This window comes from Ambystoma mexicanum, chromosome 6p (genome assembly GCF_040938575.1).
Source record: "Ambystoma mexicanum isolate Mex_15411 chromosome 6p, UKY_AmexF1_1, whole genome shotgun sequence".
NCBI lineage: Eukaryota > Metazoa > Chordata > Amphibia > Caudata > Ambystomatidae > Ambystoma > Ambystoma mexicanum.
This window is the reverse complement of record NC_090935.1, coordinates 655,441,961-655,467,903: the sequence shown is the minus strand read 5'-3', so window position 1 is coordinate 655,467,903 and position 25,943 is coordinate 655,441,961. Positions and strand designations below refer to the sequence as shown.

Genomic DNA, 25,943 nt, shown 5'->3' with positions numbered 1-25,943 from the left:
CATATGTGGTGGACATGCCCTAAGGTAAGGGAATTCTGGTCCCAATGCTTCGCCGCAATAAAGGATATTACCCAAGTGACAATACCACTGGCCCCCGAGCACGTCCTCATGGGGGTTCCTAAGAACGGGAAGGAAGGCAACCCTAATAACCCAACTCCTACTGGCAGCCAAAATCACAGTTGTACGTACCTGGAAATCAGTGTAAGGCCCTCTGATGACTCTCTGGTGGGTTAACATTTGGGACATATTAATAGCTGAAAAGGTCATGGCAGCCAAGGCGGGCCTGCTTCATCGTTTTATGAACATTTGGGCACTGATGTTAGACTATGACCAGAACTATCCAGCCCTAACCTATAAGCCACGCTTAATCGCAAGAGCCCTCCACTTAACCAGTGAACATTCGCCGCCTGGCCCGACACAGTGAGACTGTGTGATAAGTCTCATCTGGGGATAACGAGGGCGGGATAAGGGAAATGTCGATTCACATGCGTATCGTGAGGCTATACGTAATTGTTAATGTTCTCCTGTGTGCTGATTTACAAATAAACAAATTTAAAAAATCTTGAATAGCTGTGAAAGGTACAAACTCACAGCTACAGTGAAGATTTAGTAGTTCATGCCAGAGTTGCTAAAGAGGAAGTATTTTTTCTAATGTTAGAATAAAAAATGACAAGTGTGCTCTTCTTTGGATAACACGAATGCAGTAGACCGAAGAACTGTGCCACAGTACTTCCCCTGAAGTGCCGTACATAAAGGAGTTCAATGGAGAGCTGTGCAAGGAGTGTAGTGCCTGTGGATTGCATGCTCTCTGCTCTTCTCATATTTAAAGCTCAGTTTGAACTTCTGAATAATGTGCAGTTAGGATTTGTGTTTTTTAATGTCTTCATTATGACATTTTGGAGTCTTTCCTTTTCTTTACTGAACTTTTGTAATCTATGAATACTTGATAAATTATAACATTCTGTTTAATAATAAATCTGTGCTTTTCATTTACGTACAAATACTTATTTAGTTTTAATTGCCACCTGTTTTTGATGTGAAGAGGAATTAAACCGAAAATGTTTTTCCCGTTATTCTTCAGAACAAGTTTAAACGCGAAGAACGAGCAAATGGATGGAGGATAGACAAAGCATTTAGTAAGTCCTTCTGTGCTTTAAACAAATCGATTGATATATTAAATTAGTCAATGTTACATCTTCTATTTTACCAAAGATCCTTTATCCGATTTTGCAATGTTGGAACAGCCAGAAATTAATAAGTTGAATATTTTTGCAGATTTCATTTGACTTGTTATGGTTATTATAAAAACATTTAATTATTGGTGTAAAGGGCCTTTTATTAATGCAGTCCAATAAGAATTTTTATCTCTGTAAACAAGCACAAAGTTCATGATTGTTGCCTCTTTCCTACTACTCACTATTCTTAGAATCCAACCAAGAATATATGTTCTGGGTTCTGACCTGCTGCTCTTCCCAATGTGCAGCCAGCATAATTGTGGTGTCACCACTTTGCACAATTATCATATGTTGTCCAGTTCACGTATGGTGCTCCCCACGCACATTGTCACAAATGTAGAATGCAGCATAAATGGTGTAAGTAACTTTGCAATCAATGTTCAATAAATAACAATTTGAATCAAACACTTGGTGAGTATTGACCCTAACATATATACAGATGGAACATGTACCGCATTTGTAGAAACCTTTCAGTTTGTTACAGGGACAGTTAACGTTTCCTCTGTCCCCTTATTTGAGATGACTTGTACTTAAATTTATTCCCATGGTAGAAACTTTAGCATAAAACAGATGAGGGCAGCCTTCTATATACTGTGATAGTATAGGGTACATGTCAATGTTTTTTTAAGGATTGTGACCACTTAGTTTTGATTCCAATTAATATTGTGTGATTAATCTACTTAGTCTGCACTTTTAAAGATTTAATTTTTGTTTACATCAAACAGTTCATTTCTTTGTTGTGACTCATGTTAATGGCCTAGTTAATATCAGAATCAAAATAGCATGTTTATTTAAATGTATTCTTAACAATTTTTTCATGTTTGTAATATTGTAACCTAGTGCATTTTCTTTTTTACATAAATTACACGAGGGATGTTACCTATAGGGAGTGATCTGTGACAGCTCTTAACATATCAAATGTTATTAACCTCAGTTGGTTTTCTGTATGTTCTGGTAACAATGTTGCCATTGTCTGTCATGATTGATAATTGTTATCTCCTTACTTTACATCATCAATGTATCTGGACCATTGAATAATGACTTGTGGATTTAATGGAAATGTTTTTCAAAGTGTCACATGAAGAGCTTAGCTAAAGAAGAGGTGTTTTTTGCTCTATAGTTATTCCTCTAGTTTGCTTGTAACTTTTACCACTCAACCTCAGTGGTGTGAAGATGGCTCAATAGAAGACCTGTCATACCCCCACCCCCTTTGAGGGATAATAGTCGCCAGTCATTGCCTTCCCAGCTATGTTTGGAATATGGAACTTCCTGTTAAAAACCATAGACAAAAACATATTTGTTCCTATGGTCCTACTGGGACGGGAAAGAGGGCCCGAGCAATAAAGATCACACCCGCCGAGAGCCACGCAGTGCAGGCTAGTTGTTCCAAACAGCTGACCAATGCTGGGAAGATGGAGACGCTCCATACCCAAGGCAGTTTAGGAGACCGGAGGGATACACCGCAGACAGAACAGGTGAGATTGTCGCAATGTCTGAAGAGGAGGCTCCGAGACTAGAGGTCTGCTGCGTGGAAGTAAGGGGCAAGAGATGCCCTACTGGGAAAGCCGCTGCAGTGCAAGGACTGGGGAGCCTAAGCGATGCTGGCCAGAAGTTGAAGCTTTCCACTGAGCAACACGCAGTCCATGGAGAAGGTTGAAGCAGTCAGGCGAGACTGCTGATCCCACACAGGGAGATTGGGGCACCGGGCACTTCGAGGCGTACTGCACACGCCAATTGAAAGTAATTGGAAAGCCTGGGAGAACCCGAGTAGGGGAGCTGGGGGGAACCTGGCAACCATGTGAAGTTGTGAATGAAAGGCGGGCAAAAGGCCCAATACTTGAATGGAAAACAATATGAACATATGGGAGTGTCCCAACATTGGCAAGGTCCTGGCAGGAGAGTATACCAGGCACCTTGCATGCGTGTCTGGGAGCTGCACCCAAATAAAAAAAATCAAGAAGTCTGATAAATCCCTGGCAGGAGAGTGTACCAGGCAGTTTGAATGCGAGTCTGGGACCCACAACCAAAATAGTCCATTCTTAACCAAGTCCTGGCTGGAGAGTACACCAGAGCCCTCCTGTGTTAAATACAAACAAGGAAAGAAAGCAAGTCTTGTGAAGGATTGAAAAGACCAAGCAGGGAAGGAACGTCTTGAGCTTTTTATTTTGTTGTGAACCTGGAGAGTGAGAAACCCTCTCTACCAAGAGAGTAGGGTAATCTCTCTACAAGGCAAATCATTTCCAATTGTTGAAACGTGGTTTAAAGACCAAGAGGACGGAAACACTTTCTTGGCGTTTTTGGGTTAAACTTGTAAACCACTCTGCTGAAAGCAAGCAAGAGGAGAAAGTAAAGTGAAGAAACCTTGCAATTGTGTGAAGCCCCGAGGAAGGCAAACCTTGAAAGGAAGAGGTTGTAAGGAGAAGAAAGGCAATCTCTTGATATGAAATCCTTACCATATATTTGCAATATGTGTTTGTAGGCGAACACCCTCTGGTGCTTACAAGACTGTGAAATGCGAAAGAACTAGGAAACCTAGGTGAAGGGAACCCCTTCCACTGATGCTGGAACCATTGGTTGTTCATTTCTTTGACACCCTTTTGGAACTTTGATTTTAAATTGTGATCTACAGCTGCAAGTGGCAGCTAGAGACCATTAAGCCCTTTTGCGCTTTATGATAGATTAGCATGTGAGGGTCAGCGTAGAGTTTGTGACATAGAACGGAAGACGTTTACTTTGGGCATTTTTTTTTTAACTTTCTTTATTGGTTTTACACAACAGTAATCTATGTATATAATAATAAAACATACATTAACTCCCCTATTCTCTCCCTCCCCCGGGCTCCACAGTACAGCGCACATGATAATACAAATACCAGTCTACTAGCTCCATTGTACACATCACAAGTGTAGATATCTTAGTGATATGATCTGGACTCTCCTATATTCACTGTTATGCAGGGTATATGAATCGTCGGCATTCTCTGCATTACTATGAGCTACTCTGTCCAAAGTGCGTCATTCCTGTTCCTGATGGGGTACATATTAATTAGTTGGCTAAATCACTTTGCTGCAGGGCTCTCCCAGCTATTTGCCTGTTTTGTATCCACTCAGAGTAGTATTGCCTGAAGGGGCCCCAATAATCCATCGGACTACTACTGAAGTGTATAGAGTTTCTCGTTGTTCACACATATTCAAATTTAGCCATTCCAGAAAATAAGGTGGCTTACGTTTTCCCTATGTTCTAGCTATCCTGTACCTGGCCATCACAGTAGCCATCCCCAACAACCTCCTCTCTGAGTGGGGGCCCCCCCCTCGATCAGTGCTGGTATCCATAGTTTTGCTGTGTAGTTCCATGTGGTCGATAACATCTCAGACATGGCCTCTTCAATCTTCCCCCAAAAAAGTTGATACGTGGGCAGGACCATGCCACGTGGTAAAAGTCCACTGGGTCCCCATCACATCTACAGAGGGAGGATCTCCCATGGCTGAATCTGCACAGTTGAGACAAAGAGTAGCATACTTGGTGTAAGAATTTAAAATGTATTAGCCTAAATCGGCCATTCAGAGACAACATGCGTGTCTGCCTACATATAATTTTCCAATGCTCTTCACTTATCACTGTCCCTTGCGCCACTTCCCATTTACTCCTATGAGACTGCCCACCCACCTCCCTCAGTGTTCTGGTCATCTTGTAGATGGTGGACACCAATTTCTTGGTGGACAGTGGGTTCATCATATATTGGAGTATTGTGTGGGGGGGGGGTGGGGCCATGTGGGAACTCGGGCCACTTCGATCCCAGCACCTCTCTTAACCTAAAATACATTAGCGTGGTCACTGCGGTCCAATCGCCTCTGGCTTTCAGGGAATCCCAAGTTATGGACTGCTCGTCATGTATCTGATCCCTTAAAGTATAAACCCCAGTCTTTCAAAGTGCGTCTGGAATACTTTCTCATGTGTGATTGGGATCCCGCGTATTTTATACATAGGGAAGTCTGGGGAGTGGTGGGCCACAGTGCCAGTCACCCGGCCGATTTGTCCCCAAGCCCTACATGTCGCTTCAATAGGTTGAACCTCGGTCCGTGGTGTTTTGTCCCGATTACCCCAGAACGCCCCCTGTAGATTATTCAGATGCACAATAACCTTCACCAGTAGTGAGTGCGGGAGCTCAAAGGCGGGGGATCCCCACCCTGCTGCGTATTGGACCTGCACGGCCAGAAAATAGAAGTATAAATCTGGGTACTCAAGCCCTCCCCGCTCGTATGGTAGCGCAATGATGTCATAGGATACCCTGGCTTGCCTGCCGGGCCAGGCCAGTTGCACCATTTGGCTTTCGACCCTGGACCAAAAATGTATTGTGGGCAAGATGGGTATGTTGATGAATATGTAGTCTCGTTTGGTTAATACCATTTTAGCCAGCGCAACGTGGGCAGCCTTGGAGATGGGCAATAGGATCCACGAGTTCACTCTGTTCTAGCAGCTCTAGCGCCCTCAAAATAGTTTCCCCTGTATATATCTCCTACAGAGATGGGCACTAGAATGCCCAGGTATTTTATTCCTTGGGGGGCACCAACGGTAGTAATTTCCTACATCTACCTGTTGGACGCATGGGGTAGTACTTTTGACATATTCCTATTTATTCTTAGTCCAGAGAGTCTCCAAACCTACTTATCTCTTGGGTCAGTGGCAGTAAATTCAGCGTAGGCTGTTTGACATACAGTAATATATTGTCTGCGTACAGGGAAATTATACTGAGATGTGAGTGTATTCATATGCCCAGATGAGCGTGGAATGCTCGTATATAGCAGGCCAATGGCTCTAACGCAAGGGTGAACAGAATCGGTAATGGGGGGGGCATCCCTGCCGTGTTCCCCACGTTGGGTGAATATATTCTGATGTCATACCATTCGTGTACACTGCTGCCTTTTGGTGCTGTGTACCACAGGCGGATCCAGCGTATGAATGTGAGGCCAAATCCGGACTGGCGGAGGACCTTGAACAGGAATGGCCATTCTACGGAGTAGAAGGCCTTCTCTGCATCCAACACCGCCACTGCCATGGAGAATCCCGGATTGACATTATGCATAAATGTGAATAGTCGCCTCAGATTATTTAGGGTCGAGCGACTACACCCGGCATGATCTGGGAGAACCAGGGTAGGCATATGCGGAAGGAGCTGGTCCATCAGTATTTTAGCTAGAATTTTGTTGTGGTGTTAATTAACGACAGTGGTCTGTATGATGTGCATTTTTGGGGGTCCTTTTCTGGCTTGAGGAGCACTGTTACTAGAGCAGTTCTTGTGGATTCAGGAAGGACGCCTGAGGACAAGGCGCTCTCATACATGTCGCGTTGGTATGTCAGCAAGTAGTCTATGTAGGTCTTATAAAATTCAGTGGTTATCCCGTCTAGGCCAGGGGCTTTCCCGTTAGGGAGAGAGGGAACTGCTTTGCGCATCTCTTGGTCCGATATGGGTGCATTTAGAGTCTCCCCTTGTTCTGGGTCTATCCACCCCAAGGCTATCTTATCTAGGTATTGGGGTATGATGTCATGTCCTGCGTTGGTTCGGGATGTATATAGTCGATCATAGTATTCGCGAAATGTACTATTAATTCCTTTAGAGTCCTTAATGAGTCACCCATTCGGGCCTTGCACATCCATGATGGTCATCAGTTGGTGCTCATGTTTGATAGCCCATGCTAGCGTCTTGCTGTGACGGTCACCCTCACCATATCTTGACGCTGCAATCAGGTCTCTGAGAAACCTCTCCTCCCTGATTGCCAGTTGCCAGTTGGTTCAGTTCTCCTCTTTTCATTCTCAGGGTGTCGCACACCTTGGGTCCCCACTGGGTTTCTAACTCTTTAATGGCAGCTTCTAATGTGCGCATGGATTTACACAGAGCTTTCAGACCTCCCCAACCCCTCCTTCCTTTGCTGTACAACATACTCTGACATACACTTTAAAGGCCTGCCAGACAACCCCCGGGTCGGGGACCGAACCCTCATTGGTTTGAAAGTAGGTCTGTATATCTCGTCTAATTTTCCCCCCCGGAACACAGCATCATCTAGAGTTTCTGCTCTAAATTGCCATTGCAGTTGTTTGAAGGGCCCTGTCAGTCCTGCAATGCGGATCAGCACTGGGGAGTGTTCTGAAAGAGTTCGGGAGAGCATGTTATCTTCCACCACACGTTCTTTTCCCGACACATATTATGCAAACCGTGATAGTCTGCGATAGCGGTCCATGCCTGGGCTGCTCGTGGTAGGGTGTGTTGCGCTGAGGTCAACCTGTCCAATTCTAGTGTGATGGCCATATTGAATTTCGCCCGTCTATACAATGTCATAGTCCGGGAATTTGTGAATATGGTTGGCGCAGTGGTGAAAAATGTGGGGGGAAATCAGTGTTTGGGGCTTATGTTTATCAACAGCAGTTTTAATCCAGAGATTTCTCGAGTCAATATAATATATTGTCCTTATGCATCTCCAATCTGGTTGTGCAATTAAAATTCTAAGGAGCGGTGTACGTATGTCGCTACACCCCCTGGAGTGCATGGTGCATGAAGAGCAGTATATATGGACACCCCAGCCTGCCAAAATGGGGAGGGATGTGCCCCGGGCTAAGTGTTTCCTGCAGGCACAGAATGTTTATAGGATTTTTGCTGTAGTTTGTTATTAGCCGAATTTTCTTCTGATTGGTAAATCCGCGTATATTCCATGACATTAGCGGCATCACCTTGTCCTGTGTCCTCCCCGGCTTAGGTGTTCCCATAACACGGCAATAACAAGAGATGCCTGGGTCAATAATACCTACATGGTGGAACTGTATTCTATGGGCAATGTTTCCTACATGGTTGGACTGAACCCTGGTCCGTAGTTGGCATGCTTCCATGGTATGTTGCGTGGATTAAATCCCTTTCATGCGCTGATCTCGGAGCCCTCCCCCTGTCCCGGATATAAACTAACTTGAATGAAATCTTACTATCCCAAGCCGTAGTACCAAACCCTTCCCACCCACACCAGAAACATAAACCTACCGGCTCCCATTCCCCTCCAAATAAATCCCCATCAACAATCCCTCAACAGTGCCTGCAGATATCGGGGTGCCGTGGACAGCCAGATCGCTCCTCATGGCAACGGCCGTATCTTGCAATTCTGTGGCCCATCCGTCGCACCTGGAATCCACCATTTGTGCCATCTAGGCAGCCATGTGGTGTTTCAAGTAAAGTATAAAGGTAACATCCAGGGGAGTGTCGAGGCAAAATCCCATGGTCTGGGAGATTCAATGCAAAGCGTTCAGCTGCTTCTGGAGGGGTAAAGAAGGTTACCAAGCAATTATTGAACACCCTGAGCTTGGCTGGATATAGCATGGAGTACTGGATCTCCTTTCGTTGCAGAGTGTTTTTGATGGACTAGAAGGTTTTAAGTTGTTCCTGGACCAATGAACTAAAGTCCGGAAAGAGACGGATTGTGGCAGACCCCCACTGCAGCTCCTTGTCCCTGGCGGAGCAGAGCACAATATCCCTGTCGCAATAGCTGAAAAATTCTAGCAATGATGGGACGTTCCGGTGCGCAAGGGGTGGGAGGGTCCTCGCCGCCAATGATCGATGTATGCGCCCCACCATGTACATGTTCGTGAGTGGGGGGGTTCCCCAGTACCTCCACTAGCAGTGTCTCCACAAATTTCTCCATATTGTCAATTGGTGTGGATTCCGGTATTCCTGGGATCTGGATATTTCGCCTGGAGTGGCTCACCAGGTTCTCATTCTTCGTCAACACTTTTTTGACTACTTGTTAAAGGTTGGCCACCTCCCGCTTTAGGATTGTCACTTTGTCTTCACCCTCACTTATCCTTTGTTCTGCCTCTGTCATTCGGCCACAAAACTTATCCATTTGTATGGCTGAGACATCTACCTTTTGATCTTTGCTCCCAAATTATCTGTGCTGCTTTTCCAATGACCAGCTTTATCGCAGGATAGTGGGTGGTTTTCCACTTTGAATGTCAGTCCTTGTTGGTCAAGTATCAGCAAGTGGGTGCAGGGCTCTACTGAGTCCAGTTTGGAAGTGCCCCTCGTCCGGTGAGATGGGTATCGGGGATGTCCCGATACACCACGCCGGGGCTGACAGCCGACCGCCGCCACTGAGTGCCATCACCTTGTGCAATCACTAGCCCGTTTTGCCACACACCACAGTCGGTCTCTCAGGTGCCAGGATATCGGCCCAGAGCAATGTTCGTCTCAATGAGCATCTAGGGATATATATATTCGATCGTTACCACGATCCAGCCCTGACCCACACGTTCATGATTCAAAGACGTGGGTTCCAGGGAAAAGAGAAGGGACCAAATCGCATGATTTTAAAAAAGGATTTCAGGTCGTTGCCGGACCATTTCAGTCAGCTGCGATTTCCTTAGCCGCGCAACAGCGCCTCCCTTCTTTGGCCATCTTGACGGAGACTGTAGTTAGTTTTGTTGAGGGATGGAAACCCCTCCTAGAGTTCGGGAAAGATGGGCTTTTCTCCAACCCATTTAATTTATTAAAGGTTTATTGCAACCACCGGTATACCTGTGTGCACAAGTCTTAGTCACTGTTAGTGAGAATTCTCAGAAATGTGCTAATTCCTCTCTACCTTAGAGACCCCCACCTCTTTTGCTGGAGTCTTGGACTTTCATTTTTTACCTGGAGAGAGTGAGACCCTTTTTCCCCACTCTCTCATGTATTTTTCTCTGATTTGAACTGTTTCTTTTGGTTGTGGAGTCTGACAAACTCCATACGGATCATCTTTTACATTGCCACTGCACTGAAGGTGCTGTGTGGTACACAGGGAAGTCTTTCAGATTTCCCAAAGGTTTAAATTCCTTCTCTTGGATAAACTACTGTTTCCAAGAGCACTGACGTGAAATTGACTTTACTTACATTTGTAACTTTCTAGACCCAGCACACACTATCTTACAATAGGGTGCTTCAGGGGTTACTTAGTATCCCATTTGTCTAGTTTCTCATGTAACTTTTTTGTTACCCTTTCCTCGATGAATGGCTGGTGGCAGTGGTTTACTTTGAACTACCGTGGTGTGCTTTTATCGTGGGCTGCGTTCGCAGTTGCAGTAAAGCACCCAACAGTGCCATTTTTGTCAACATGGCCCCGGTCTTCTTTTTTCGCCATTTCTTTGTGGAAAGGTCCTTCTTGAGATTTACCCTGCTCGCCAAACCAGGTTTGGTCCCTTTGCTCATTTTGTCTTTGGCAGGATTCACGAGTGAAGCCCGCCTTTGGCTCCAGGGTGTCTGGCAGGGTCAGACACCCGGGGTTAGGGGTAGGGGGCAGGAAGCGAGGGAGGTGCCCGAAACGAGGGAGGTGCTCGAAACTCCCTGTGCTTAGTCTCCTAGGAGACAGGAATGCACTCTTAGGTAATTGGCTGGCTGTCCGGCAAGGACAGCCACCCTGCTAGGTGACTGACAGGCTGGAATGAATGGGTGAAACATGCATAAAAGGCGAGGCTTTTTGGCTTGGAAGGCAGAGTAGACCACTGGATGAAGGAATCCGAAGAAGAACTTGGAAGAGACCCTGCTGCAACTTCTGGACCGTTGGTTTGCCCAGTGAAGCCCTGCTGCTGTGCTGAAGCTCCGAATTCGCCTTGACTAGAGAAGCCCTGCAAGGACGACTTCTCCCCTTGAGTTGGTGGGACCAATCCACTCCAAAGTAAGCCCGTCTGGACATCCTCCCGAAGCTGTTTGGATTTCCACTGCTGCTGCTGGAAATGAATAGCCAGGGAGAGGAACACCAGATCGTGTGCGTTAGTTGGCTAAGAGCTCTAGGAAGATCCTCCGGACTCCCAGGAAGCAGGACTGACCAAGCCTAAGCCACCTCAACAGAGTGCTGGACCACAGATGCAAGTAAAGCCCAACTCGACAGCCAAGCACCGCAGTGGTGCTATTTGCTGAGACGCGAGGAGATGAAACCGTGAAGTGCCACTAAATAGAAGTTGGTCCTTTTCTGTCGCCGACCGTCCTGTTGCAGTGCAGGAGTCCTCCAGACGTCCTCCCTCTTGTCCCCACGACTGAGGCTTTGGAACAACGGATCTGCAGAGCTGCACAAGAACAGAAGCCATCTGGAACCATTTCTTCTAACCAAAGGTACTGTACAGTGTATGAGAACTTACTTCTTGTTGTGTAGCCTCACTTGTTCTCAGTTGAGACTCGTTTTAGTTAATCCTGTAGAGTTGCTAACAGCTTCTTTACCTCACAAGCCTAAACCGCTTGTGGCCCTACTTTGATTTCTTCTTTTCTGCAAAGACTTCTAAAACATTGTGCAAGACTTTTACCTACCTCTAAGAAGTGCTTCAGCTCAACTAGACTTTTGCCCAATTTACATTGGCCTGGCCTGGCTCCCTGAACGGCTTTTCTTCCCTCTGACTTTGTGTTTTGTCTTTCTTCCAGGAAGGGGTTAACTTATTTTGCATTGGGGGTTTCCAAAAGTACTTACCTGCTTCAGAATATTTGTGTGATCTCTTGTTTTATTCTGATAACCATTTTCTTTGACACTCATCTCAGTATTGCTCTAAATGCTACAGTGATATATTAATGCCCAGTGTCCTAGCTATTTAAGTCACATGAGGGTGTAGGGATTGTCTGTGTGCCATCCCAAATGGGTATTTGCTGATTTAGAGAAACGAAGTGTGTATTTTGGAGGTATTTTTGTGTTGCTATTATATTGCTCCCTTCTGAAGAAGGTTTATTCAAACTGACTGTTAAATACATTAATACTTGTTCAATCAAGAAACCTTGTGTGTAAGAGTTTATTTGAAAACTTGTCACTGTGAATCGCTGTGTAACTCCCCTACAGCTCACATTGTCCCCTCTTGAGATGAGCCTGGCTGCTCAATCACGCTACCAACCTGTGTAGTACAGACTTGTACCAAAGGTTGGGTTCCTATTACCAGGAGGTCAGGGTTGTTGTGCACCCAACGGTTACTGCATACAATCTTCCTAACACTTGCGATACCTCACAAGATATAGGATGATCTTGTTATTTGACCATGATGTACAACATTTTTTTGTAAAGCAATATTTTAGTTACAGACAGATTGTATCCTCCCACGTATTCCTCATCTTTTGATCGCCTTCCAGCATCGGCTGGATAGTTGCTTCGGAATTGTTTTCAGGTAGAGGTAACTATGCGTCGTCGACTCAATGTCCCTCAACGGCCTTTCGTCCACTCTTAAGCATGATGTCACTTGTATGTATTTATATTTCTGAGGCTTGTGGACTCTGCTTAGATCACATGCTGTGCATAGGCCGACATCTAGTGGAAGCTGCGGAGTATTAGTTTGTTTTTCGAAACTCGAAAATGGGCGTCGACACAGGGCGTGCCAGTAATACTATCCCTGGTGTGACGTCCACTGTACCATGATCCCTCACGTGTCTAGGACCTTCAGATTGTTTTTTTCCGCCATGCTGGTCGTAAGCACTGAGCGGAGTTCCCCGACTTAGTCAGATTTTGCAAATATTGTTATATATTTACTCGTTTATTCCACCTATACGTCGAGTCTCCGAACATCGACACTCAACGCTGGATTTGGGCCTCGGAAGTCCCCTGGACTCTGCCCTGCAAGTAGGGAGAGTGGGGGGTGGCACATATCCTACACTCTGATTAATATAGGTACATTACTTATATTCCTACACTCCCAGCCCGCTGCGGTAGGGTGCGTATGGAGGGTACCCCCTTTCAATTTTGCCCAAGTGCAACCGCAAGTATCCTTGGGTTGACAGACACGCCACGTGTAACCTCTGCTTGCCGAGGACCACCCTGAGGCGAATTGCAGAGCGTGCAGTCGGTTTAAACCAAAGACCCTTAAGGACCGTTCGACAAAGCGTTGGGCCCACCACGCCAGGCGACAAGAGGCCATGGCCGTGGAGGGTGCCTTTAGCGATGGCAGCGACGCCGTACTTTCGGACGGCGAGGGCAATGTGGCGTCGATGGACAGCCAAGCGCAAGTCCCCGACCTCGGAAGGATGTCCGGCAGGGCAGCTATGGGGAAGACCCCCGGCGACACGAGCGCTACCCACACCACTTCCAGCAAACACAAGTCCAACCTAGACTCGATGCGCACGTCGAGTTCTCGGAAAGAGGCACGTAGAGAACGGTCCACCGAGTCGCTGTCCTCTGGGCGTTCGCATTCGAGATCGCCTCATGTCACCAAGCAACCCTCCACTGTTGCTAAAAGTGCCTCGCTCCCCTTAGTGACTGAGGTTCGGTCGTCGGAGGATGACGCCGACCTCTACCCCCAAGCCGCACTCCAGGAGTCGGCGTCTGCAGGCAGCGGTAAGGCTGCTACCAAATCCCTTACACTCTCCAGAGACAGGGACTCTACCCCCGAATTTCAACGCCAGGCATCGAAAAGCTCTGATGGGGCCCTAAAGTCGGGGAAACACTCTTCCACCCACGGGGAGGGGGGAAAACAACGAAGTAAGCAGTCCCAGCCTACTTCCACACCTAAACAGACGGACAAGTCTCAGTCCCCTGTCCCTAAGACCCCTGTTCAAACCAGTAGGTCTAGTCAGGATAAAACCGGGAAAGCACTCCAGGAAAGAGTTATTCCCAGTTCAAGGGAATGGTCCAGTGATGACATAGAGTAATGTCAAGGATGTCATCATTGGCAGATTTCTATGCCAAGAACCCCGAACACTTTCTCTCTTATACCCCAGAAGGGTCAACTCCCTCAGGCTCGAAAGATCCAATACCCCCAAGTAGGAAGTCCCAGGGTGAAGCACAATTTTCAGACCCCTTCTATAGGCAGCCCTATTCTCAATACCAGGAAGATCCATCCTCTGTTGAGGATCCAGACGTGGGCATGCTCGAAGAACAAACTGGGACAGGCTATTATGGGGATGGTGAGGACCAAGAGGAGGAGGAGGACGACGCCCCAGATACATACAGGGTAGATTCCCCGGTAGAGAAAGAGCCCCCGGTAGAGAAAGAGCCCGCGGTTACCGACTCCCCTGTCGACAACCAACCTCTCCTGAATGAGGTCCTGTTCAGAGCGGCACAGCACTTCCACATTGACACCCAGGGTGCTCAGGACGAGAGGGACTTTGCAGAGGAACTGGTGGGCGAGAAAGGAGACCTGTTGCTCAGGCCATCCCTATCCTTGAGTCAATACAAAGGAGGATAGACCCTTCCCTTGTTAACCCCAATCTTACTAGGGCAGTAAGCCCCAGAATTGAAAAGCTTTTCAGGGCAGCCCAATCTGACCCACTATACATAAGGGGACATCTCAAACCGGACTCCCTGGTTGTTACAAACACCCGTAACAGGGCGTGGAACACCCTTATCGTCCGAAGCTCCCCCCGACAAGGAGAGCAAGAAGATTTATGGCTTGGGCAGGAAAGTAGCCTCCACTTCCGCCTACCAGGCAAGGATTGCAAACTCCACCACCCTGCTGGCTAGTTACAACTGCCACCAATGGGAAGAAGTCGCGGCTCTCATAGACTCCGCTCCAGAATCCTTAAAGAGCCAATTAGCACGAGTTTCGGCAGAGGAGAGAGCCGTGTCGGGTTGCATTTTAAAATCAACCTTTGATGCCGCGGATAACGCCGGCAGATTAATTGCTGAAAGCACGGTCATCAAGAGGCATGCTTGGCTACGGCAGTGTGGTTTCAAGGCCAAGACCCAAGCATCATTGATAGATAAGCCGGTGGAGCCGGATCTATTGTTTGGAAAGGCTGTCGAGGACGCGCTAAAAAATGCCAAGGACGAGTACGAGACACTCAAGTCCCTAGGGCAACTAACCAACAAACCCCCTAACCAGAGAGGGAATGGCAATTTTCGTCGGCCTCGCGGACAAAATTCCCAAAGAGGCTCAAACTATTCCCAAGGCCAGGGTACTACATGGAACACTAACCAGCAGTCTAACCAGAGTTATGGCAGGGGTAACAAAAGAGGTCGTGGTAGGGGTAGAGGCAGTCCCAATAAAGGAGGGGGCACGCCTCCACCAAAACAGTGACGCTCCGTTCAGGGTCCCTTCTCACGCATCCCCAGTAGGGGGACGCATTTCCATCTTCACCCAAGCTTGGGAAGGGACCACATCAGACAGATGGGTGCTGTCCACAGTGTCCGCAGGATACTGCATAGAACTCCTAGAGCGTCCCTGAAACCACCCTCCACGACAAAGAATACACTCCTTAGACCACCAGAAGATCCTACTCGAAGAGATCGAAATTTTTCTCGCAAAGGACGCGATAGAACTCGTCCCGGGACACCAGGTAAACAAGGGTATTTATTCAACTTACTTCCTTGTGCCAAAAAAAGATTTGACAATGTGCCCAGTATTGGACTTACGGACTGCAAACAAGTATGTCAAGCCCCAAAACCTTCGCATGACTATTCTCCAAGAGGTAATTCCCCTCCTAAAAAAGTGGGATTACATGGCAACATTGGATATGAAAGATGCCTATTTTCATATTTCCATGTTCCCAGCGCACAGAAAATATCTGCGCTTCAAGGTGGATAGTCGGCACTACCAGTTCAAGGTACTGCCCTTCGGGATAGCCTCGGCTCCAAGGGTATTCACCAAGGTACTGGCGGTGGCGGCGGCACACCTACGCAGGGAGGCAATCCCAGTGTACCCTTATCTGGCTCATCACGGGGGAGACCCCAGTAATTTGCAGGACAAACATTCAAAGAACTATCGACCTCCTCTTCGAATTGGGCTTCTCCATAAACGAGAAAAAATAGTCTGGTGCCCAGCACCTCCAAGCAGTTCCTAGGAGCTGTTCTAAATACTCAAGAGGGGTTGGCTTTTCCTTCAGAGGAAAGAATTCGGAATATACTACTGCAAATTCCGCAATATCAAACCGGTCGCCAGATAACAGTACGCAAAGCAATGCGTTTGCTGGGCATGATGGCGTCATGCATTTACTTGGTCCCCCACGCGCGCCTGCGCATGCGTCCCATGCAAGAATGGTTGGTGAAACTGTGGTCTCAGGCAAGTGGTCAGTGGGACGATCTAGTGGTCGTTTGGCCAACATTTGTACAAAGACTCCACTGGTGGACAAGAGACAATCTATCCAAGGGGAAACCCTTTTACGATCCCGAGATACAGGCGGTAGTCGCGACGGACGCATGCCTGACGGGATGGGGAGCTCACCATCTCCACCACACAGCTCAGGGTCTCTGGTCTCACACACTGGCCAAGAATCACATCAACATGCTAGAGCTTCTGGCAGTTTTCAGAGCACTTCAAGCATTCGAGCCCTACCTACTGAACCTGTCGGTACAGATCCGAACGGACAGCACGACAGCCATGTTCTACCTGAACAAGCAAGGAGGGACTCGTTCGCCAAATCTGTCCAGACTTGCCCAGAAAATTTGGATATGGGCACTCGGACGGAACATCTTTCTGTCATCTCAACATGTTCCAGGGGATCTCAATTCTCTAGCTGACGCTTTGAGCAGGGATCCCCTTCCGGAGGAACACGAATGGTGTCTACCCAGAGATATCATAGAAGATCTCTTCTCTGTGGGGTTTCCTTCCCCACTATAGACCTATTCGCCACAAGCGAAAACAGACAGTGCCCAGGATTCGCATCCAGGTTTCCCCAACCAGACTCCCTGGGGAACGCCCTGTGGATGAACTGGTCAGGGATGTTTGTGTACGCTTTTCCACCAACTCCTCTCATCTGGAAGGTGGTGAGCAAGATGAACAGAGAGTCGATGACGCTCGTCCTAGTGCTCCCATGTGGGCGAGACAACTGTGGTTTCCACACCTACGCAGACTTTCTGTGTGCGATCCCATCAAACTCCCGGGCTGGTACAATCTTTTGTCCCAGCACCAAGGTCAGAAGGTGCATCATCTACCCAACTCCATGAACCTAGCAGCATGGCTCCTGAGGTCATAGAGTTTGGACATCTCAATTTACCACAGAGATGTATGGACATCCTAAAAGAGTCTAGGAAACAGAACACGAGGCATTGCTACTTCGACAAATGGAAGAGATTCGTTATCTGGTGCCAGAATAAACAAATCAACCCAGTTGATTGCACTCCTTCCACAATCGTGACATACATGCTCCACCTGCTGGACGCAGGTTTAGTTTTCAACTCACTAAAGGTACACCTGGCAGCACTGTCAGCGTACACCACCTCACATAGCAAGGTGTCGTGGTGGAAGGTACCCGTGGTTAAAGCATTCATGGAGGGAGTAAAGAGACTTCATCCCCCTATATCTAACCCACCACCAGGATGGGACCTGAACGTGGTGCTATCTAAACTCATGGGCCCCCCATTCGAGCCCATGCATAAGACAAGTCTCAAACACCTGACCTATAAGACTGCCTTCTTAGTAGCCATTACATCCATAAGAAGGGTCAGTGAAATTCAGACTGTGTCAGTGCAGGATCCTTTCTTTACTATTCATAAGGATAAGCTGGTTTTACGGACACACCCTAGGTTCTCACCTAAGTTTATTTCTAAATTCCATGTAAACCAGTTCATCGAGCTTCCGGCTTTCTTCCAAAACCCACAAAGCTCGGCTGAGGTTAAATTACACACCCTAGATGTGCGTAGGACGGTCCTTTACTACATAAACAAGACCAGACCGCTTAGGAAAACAGATCAACTGTTTGTCTCCGTAGCCACAGGCAAACAGGGAGATAGCGTCTCTAAGGGTGCCATCTCCAAGTGGATTGTCAACTGTATCCAGTTGTGTTACTCTCTTTCTGACAAAACTTTGCCTTTTACGCCCAGAGCCCACTCAACAAGAGGCATTGGGGCCACTCTGGCTTTCATTGCAGATGCTCCCCTTGACACCATATGCAAAGCAGCTACTTGGAGCTCTAGTCACACTTTTACTCAGCACTACTGCATTGACACCCATTCCAAGACACTCAAGTGGGACAAGCGGTCCTAAGACATTTATTTGCTCATGACCCTTCTCAAATCCCACCTCCTAAACACTGCTCGCTAATCTATGCACAGCATGTGATCTAAGCAGATTCCACAAGCCTCAGAAGGGATACATTACTCACCGTAATCGTATTTCTGATGCTTGTATCTGCTTAGATTCACATGCAACCCACCCTTCCTCCCCTCTGAGAGAAGGCGCATGGATGCTTGTAGTCTTCTCTATCTTCTATCTGCTTGGAGCATCTGTACTCGCGCTACTTCTCATGCTACCTCAAGTCAGGAAAAATACAATCTGAGGGTCCTAGACGCGTGAGGGATCATGGGTACAGTGGACGTCACACTAGGGATAGTATTACTGGCACGCCCTGTGTCGACACCCATTTTCGAGTTTCGAAAAACAAACTGTAATACTCTGCAGCTTCCACTAGATGTCGGCCTATGCACAGCATGTGAATCTAAGCAGATACAGCATCAGAAATACGATCATGGTGAGTAATGTATCCCATATGTACATATAGCACGCACCGTGCCTATTACTCTATTTCTGTTCGTTCGCCTAGGTTACGGTGCAATTTTGCCAGTCTTCGACTGTTCTTTGGATAGAATGTCAACTCCTAAGACAGGATTTTTAAAATGTGTGGATTGTGGGGCCAAGATGTCAAACACGGATCCACATTGCGTTTGCTTCTGGTATCTCGCGCTCGAACACAAGATGGCAGATGACAGGAAAGGCACTGAATGAGAAGAAGGGGAAACATGCTGTAGGTAGCTCCCCACCCCCAATAAGTCACCATAGTCGACACGTCAAAGAGAAGATCTTCATACGAGCAAAGTTCGAGGTAAGGGTCTCTTCCGAGAAAGCGTTAAAAAAAGCTCTCTGGTTCTCGTAGCGGCTCCCATCATTCGTCTTCGTCCCGAAAAAGATTTATAAAAAGATGCGTCACAGGTCCATATACTTCTCAGATTCCTCTCCCGACCGTGAGTGTCCATCCCAGGTAGGTCAGCGTCTAAGGCTGAGTGGAAGACGTTTCCTCTTCAGATGCTGAAAATATTCGAGAAGACGGATTCAGCACCGATTAGAGGCCACGACCCTGTTGTGCCTACCCAGGCCGATTAGGTATCTAGAGGGGTTAAAGCTTGCACGCCCTTGAGCCATAGCTGAAAACAGTCAACACTGCGAGAACCTTCGAAGCCTCGCGTCAAGTAGAGGCCTACATCGCTTCTTTCTGTGACTTCATCAAATCTGTCGAATGTCAAGCCTTCGGCATCAGTTTATGCCTTCAAAGGATTTTGAAAAGAGCTTTACGCCATTGCCTGAAAAATACTTCTTTTAGGTCTCATCAATTTTTGAAGAATCTCAGACTTCTGATCAAGAGACCCCACCATTTGGCCTTGAATATGGGACACCAAATGTTCCAGAGGTTCTAGTGTCTGAAGAATCCAGAATAGAAAACCTCTATGAAAACTTGAAAAGTGTATGTGGTCTTGAGGTACATTTTGCCACACACATCTGAAAATATTGAGGCTTCATATAGACACCTGATGAATAGTCACTGAACACCTAGGATGGGGAGGCCTGCTACTTTGTACCAGCAGGACGACCACACTGACCTATTGGAGAAGGGTAGGCCGAAGGATCCAATTTTGCCTTTTCCCTCGGCCTTGTAGAGGAGGGTTATGGCTAACTGGGAGATCCAGACACGAATCCGGCTGTCAATAAAAGCCTTACAAAAAAGTATAACCCCTCTAGTATGGACCCAGATTTTGTCTCAAAACACCCAACTCCTGAAAGTTTAGTTGTACAAGCTGCTGCCTCCACATCCAGAGCAGCCGCTTAACCAACTATCCCTCCCGATGGGGAAGATGAGCGTTTTGACACTCTGGAGTTAGTTTTTGGTTAGTGGCATGTCCCTCAAGTCTTTAAATGCAGCATATGCTCTGGCCAAATTCACCCATATATATTGTGGGATGTTCTAGCTATGGCAGCTAATCCTATTCCAGAGGGTGAGGAAAGAGATGGCTTCCTTAATATAATTTAAGATGGCAAGAACGCGATGGGTGAGTCCTTACAGTCAGGACTTGATTACGCTGATACCGTCAGTAGGGCCATGGCGGTTAGCATGGAGACACGCAGGTTTGCGTAAGGTTCTGAAAATCTGGTTTTGCACTGGATGTTCAATTCAGGCTTCTAAACCTGCTTTTTGATGGTTCACATCTTTTTGGGAATAAGGCTGATGAAAGTCTAGAAAAACTTCAAACAAGTAGATGATTTTCGCAATAAGGCAGCTGCAACCTTCCCATCTGACGTCTTGGGGATGGAGGGGTTGGCGCTCTCACTATTGCCCTTCCTTTCAGAAGGGCGAGGGTTCAAGCCCATCAGAGAGGCCAAAGGAAATCTCCTCGAGGTGGATGAGTCGAGGTGCAAAGTCTTTCCAAGCAACATCTGTCATGTCTTCGGCCACTGCCATAGCTGCCCCATAACCTCTCTGGGGCCTTAGTCCACGGGACTGCGGTGTGGGGGCAGGCACAGCCAGTATTTGGAAGAATGGCAGTGCATACCTTCTGATGGTTTATTGTCTTTGCATCAAAAATCAAATCAACCATCGATCCGAAAATCCATCGAAGGAAATGCAACGAAAATAAATGCATTTTTCACGTTAAAAGCTACGTGGAGCTGTCCAGTCCTAAAATCTTTAAAGTATTCCCTTGGACTATTTTTAAGTTTAGTTAGAATTGGTGTCACGGTCAGATAAGGTAGTTAAAAAAAAAAATGTATCTTAGTTTTCCAAATTGAAACATCCACATTTCCCCATGGTCGTCCTCCCCCCACCCGCAACCCTCCCAAACCAAATCCATATTTCTCATCTGTATTGCCATTGTCAGCTTTGGGATAGCCCCCCAGAGATATTTCCATTGTATCCTGGGTATTGTTTCCCTAATGTATTTATCCTATTTCTTCATATAATTCCACTGGACTTACGCATTTTTGTTAGTTTATGAATTTATACATGTCTGAGACTAGTTTCTTTGTACCTGTGTGGGTCGTTCAATAGGATTCAAAGGGGGGTTTCTTGCTTGTCTCTGCCCATCTTATGTTTGGTGTCTGTTTACCTTTCCACAATAATTATGATAGTGGTGTACCTGCCACACCTCTGTCCTGATGGGCCCAGATCTTGTGCGAATCTACTGGCACCCACTCTTTTAGTACCCACAGCTGTGTTGCTTCATAATATCTGTGGAAGTGTGGGAGGGCTGGACCTCCCTTATGTTTTGGCGCCATCAGCACCCTTCATGCCACTCTGGGGGGGGTCTGTTTTCCCAAATATATACCATAATTGCTTTGGTCAGGGATTTAAAGAATGTTTTGGCAATTTTGATCTGCAGCGCTTGAAAATAGTACAGCAATTTAGGAAGGACGTTCATTTTTATGGACATCATCCGCCCCCACCATGAGATTGTCAGAGGGTTCCATTGCTCCAGATCTTGCTTTATTCTACGCAAAATCAGCGGGAATTTTTCCCTGTATAGCTTCTCCACTCATTCCGTAAGAGTGATTCCTAGATATGTAACCCCTCTGTCAGCTATGTTTAGGTGCATGGAGGATAATAATCTGCCTAGCGCACTGCGGTCTCCCGCTAGCACCAGCATTTCCGATTTCTGTCTCTTAATTTTCAAACCAGAAATTGCTTCAACCCCTTCCAGCTCCTGCATCAGCGCCGAGAGCGTCCGTGCATGATCTGTCGCAGCCAACAGCATATAATCTGCAAAGGCCACTACTTTATGGGACTTCCCCACCATTTCTATAACTTTTTAGTGCCTCAGAGTTCCAAATTCTTATTAGGAGTTCAAGTAGATCGCGTAGAGATGCAGGTACAGGGGGCATCCCTGTTTCGTTCCCCGTCTTACCATCACTCTATCCATGACCTCGCCATTCAGGGCTATGCGAATTCCAGGGGTATTGTAGTTTGCTTGGACCATTTTAATATATGGGTCCCTAAAGCCTATGTGTTTCAGGATGCGTAAGAGGAACAGCCATTCTACCTAGTCAGATGCTTTTTCAGCATCTAACAAGAGTAATATTGCCGGGACCTGGGATATCCCGATCTTCTCCACTAGGTGTGTTAATGTGAGTCTGCCTTGCTGGAATAAAACCTGACTGGTCTTGGCCTATCAGTTTGGGAAGCAGCTGTTAATCTGTTCGGCAGGACCTTCGTGAACAGTTTTGCATCCAAGTTGATAAGTGCGATCGGATCTTCCCTGGTTTATGAAACACTAGGACCTTGGCCTTATTCATGACTGGGTGAGGTTTCCCTCATCTTTGAACGAGTTGAAAAGTGTAGTTAGGACTGGAGACAGTATATTGTGGGATATTTTGACCCATTCCAATGTGCCCCACTGCATCACTTTACAAATGGTTAAAGAAACAGCCCAAAATGGATGCGCTGACTCCTGTGCGCGCCAAAATCTTGAAACTGCGTTTGGGTCACAACCAAGAAAAGGCTGCACACCCTGCCACACACAGTCCGGGGGGGGGGGGTGAAAAACAGAGTTCTCACTGCAGGAGCATGCCAGTGGGCTCTGCCACATTCAACATGGAGCAAAGCAGCAGAATTGTGCTGAAAACCGAAAATTTCTTTTAAAATGTTAGCTTTACAACCTTAAAAAGTGCTGTTTTTTGCACTAGATCCATTCATTTCCATTGAATCATTGAAATTAAAAGGGTACTGAAATGCCCAGGATCATCCAGTGACTCAGAGGAACCGGCCCTCATTGACTGACAGCTCTATATATTGTATCTAATGAAAAAGCAAACCAGGAGTGCTTGTTTTCATTTCCACAGGAAAAACGCGGCTAACTTTGCAACAAGCAACAGAATCAGCTGTTTAGAGAGAAACTCCAAACAAAGACAGGATACATGTATCCAGACTGCAAATGATCCCAACACTCGAGGGAAGACCTAATGCTGAATAAATTGTGTATGTGCTGCATAGGAAATTCAGATTTAAAGGACTCAGTTTAATGTGCTGTTTTATGAATGAAGTGCAAAATCGCCTGTTGTGAAAGCATGTTTTTGTTAGACTTAAATCTTGAAGAATGTCAAAGGATTGCGAAGGTTAAAAATCTACCTGATTTAGGTGAAACTTAAAGTTAAACCCAGTCTTGAGTTAATTAACTATTTAAAGAAAAAACAGACAAGGTTGACACTTCACTGCTGGCAGGAAAGGCTAATTGCTGTGGGGAGGCCTTGCATACTCATGACAAAGGACCTCATCAGAATTTCGTCTGGGCCCCAGGCTAAGACAATAGCAGGTTTGGCCACTCATCCTTCCAGGGGAGGGGCCGGATGCTCCACTCTGCAGAAGGAGGCCTCTCATTGAACTTCAAAGGATTTGCCATTTGCTCACACTTGTGAAGAAAGGAAAAAATCTGACATGGGATTTTTGAGTTTAAAATGCTTATTTTGCCACGGAACTTCATGACCTTTAACTTGGCGGCAAGAATAAGTAAACTAGTGAAAAGAACATACGTATACATCTGAATGTATGCTAGCCATTTGAAAACTTGGTTGGATTTCTTACTGAGTAAGGAACAAAAGTTGTGGGAAAAGGACTAATTGCGCAGAAACTATTAATGTTGCAAATCTTATATTGTGTGCCAATGTTCTAGGGGTGCTTGCACATATATGTACCGAATTAGGAAATGTTAGGCCAAACCTTTATGATTAAAATTACCAAAATTCAATAGAAAGACATCACCAGGTCCCACCGACTTGGGAGTTGGATGTAAATGTGCCCCACGAAATATGTAATTTATGTATCCAATTTTCTTAGTGGGCATAAGTACATAAACATGTATTTGTGGGAAAGTTAGATTTTTGTCCAAATAACTATGGGAGGTTTCCAGTCATCTCATAGAACCTGACAACCCTTTCTGTCATCCAACCAGCAAAGAACAAGGTGTGAACTGTGCCTTTGACCAATCATAACCTTGTGGGTGTGGGTTGTAAGTCTGCCCCTACCATACACTGGGTGATGTCATTTGGCATGATAAATAAGGGAACCTCACAATACACAGACACACTGATTCCTGACTCATCCTGATTTCCACGTGGAGCCCTGTTCCTGAATTCTTAATCTTGTTCCTGACCCATATTTATTTGCAAAGTCAAGGCCTCAACATTGCTGAACTCTCTTTCAGCTAGGCCCAAATTCTGAAACCATCCCAAAACTTAAGGGAAGCAATTTTAATCCAGTCTGGCTTGTTGCCATTCATGCTTGCCTGCTGAAACCCGCCATCCCACTGATCTACAGTGTCTAGCAACCAGAAGGGCCAATCCAGTCCAATCCAGTCTGAGGTGCCAGTCCAGTTGACCAGAACCATCCAGCTGACCTATCCCGCCAGAGGTGCCATGCTGTCTTAGACCCGATCCGTGACAGTCCAAATCTTAAATTAAAGTGGTCTGTAAGTATCAATAGGAATCATAGTAAACCATAGCATATCCTGTTTTACCCTAATCCATCCTATCCTTAGCTTAAGAACTTCTAATATTGTTACCCAAGTCTTGACAGCTTGCCTTTTGATTCCTTGTGGTAGTGATAATTTCTTTAAAATCCTTTGTCATGTGAAATCCCAAACCCTTAAATCCTCCCTCGGGTAATCGGACTGAGTACTCCAGGGCGGGCACAGAGGTGCTGGGGTTGGTTCCGCGGATCACTCTAGAGCTTACTGTGTTTCAAACTGGTAACCAGCCTGACTTCCCTAGTGTAGAGCATAATTGTCATTGTAAAAACTTTCTTTTTCGCGCCTTTATTTGCCAAAAACGCATCCCATTCAATCTTTCATAACTGACTCAATTTAATAGCTAGAGACTTCATTTCAACTCTGACTTAAACCTAAGACCTATAGCTACATCCACACAGTGTATTTGACCCGTTTTTCTTAAAAAAACGTATAGTGAAAATTAGGCGGGAATTCGCATTTTTGGAAAGTTTTACACATGTGATTTCCAATTCAAAGTATTTTCAAACTTCCATAAAGACTCAAAGTATGTACTGTTGCTCATACTAAAGCTTATGATTGTTAGCATCTTTTCAGTGTTGCTCCCATAGAGACTATATCAATTTAAGGATTTTTGCAGACTTTTCAGTGTTTTTCGCAGCCATTTTCAAATGTTATTTTTTTTTTTTAAATTTGACTTTTATTGTTTTTAACAAGGGATGTGAACATACAGGTGGGTATACATTGTACATAGCGAGCTACTTCATTAGAAACTCCAAGTCCACCTTAACAACAGTTATCAACATTAACGCTTCGCATTCCAGGAGAAAGCAGAAAGAAGAAAGAAAAAGAGAATAAAGAAGAGAAAAGAAAACCCCCCCTTCCCGCCCCCCTCCCTGTCCCCATTTCTCATGTCCGCTTCCTTCAGGGCATTGGCTTTCTGAGTCGTAGTGAGCTACGTGACGTGCATCTTGGAACATCTGATGATCATTGTTCTCCTGTATAGTCTGTGACACGCAAGGGTTGTCAGCAAGGGGTCTTTCAGTTTTCAGTGATTGGTGGCGTGGATCAGGAGCAGTTTCCCTGCTGAGTCGAGTCTTCCATGGTCGAGCGCGAGATGTATTTTGTTGTGAAATCGAACCAGAATTCCTCCTGTCGCGCAGCTCTGTCATGTAATATTGCTGTTACTTTCTCCATAGTGTAAATATTTGTAGCGATCCGTATCCAGTCCCTCTTATTAGGTAGGCGAGGAGCTTTCCATTTTATCACGAGGGCAGCTCTCGCTGCAAGTAAGAGGGGGGATACCAGACCTTTCACTCTTGTC

The 25,943-nt window shown here is 46.2% G+C and overlaps 1 protein-coding gene across 5 annotated transcripts in view; it reads left to right on the top strand.

Moving 5' to 3' along the window:
- Window positions 1-25,943, top strand: part of BDP1 (BDP1 general transcription factor IIIB subunit) — a 2,223,165-nt gene that overhangs the window by 572,298 nt on the left and 1,624,924 nt on the right. For all 5 annotated transcript variants that reach the window (XM_069627521.1, XM_069627519.1, XM_069627520.1 and 2 more), the window contains exon 8: window positions 1,082-1,136. In XM_069627521.1, coding sequence (XP_069483622.1) covers window positions 1,082-1,136 — 55 coding nt within the window. The remainder of the gene's footprint in view (window positions 1-1,081; window positions 1,137-25,943) is intronic.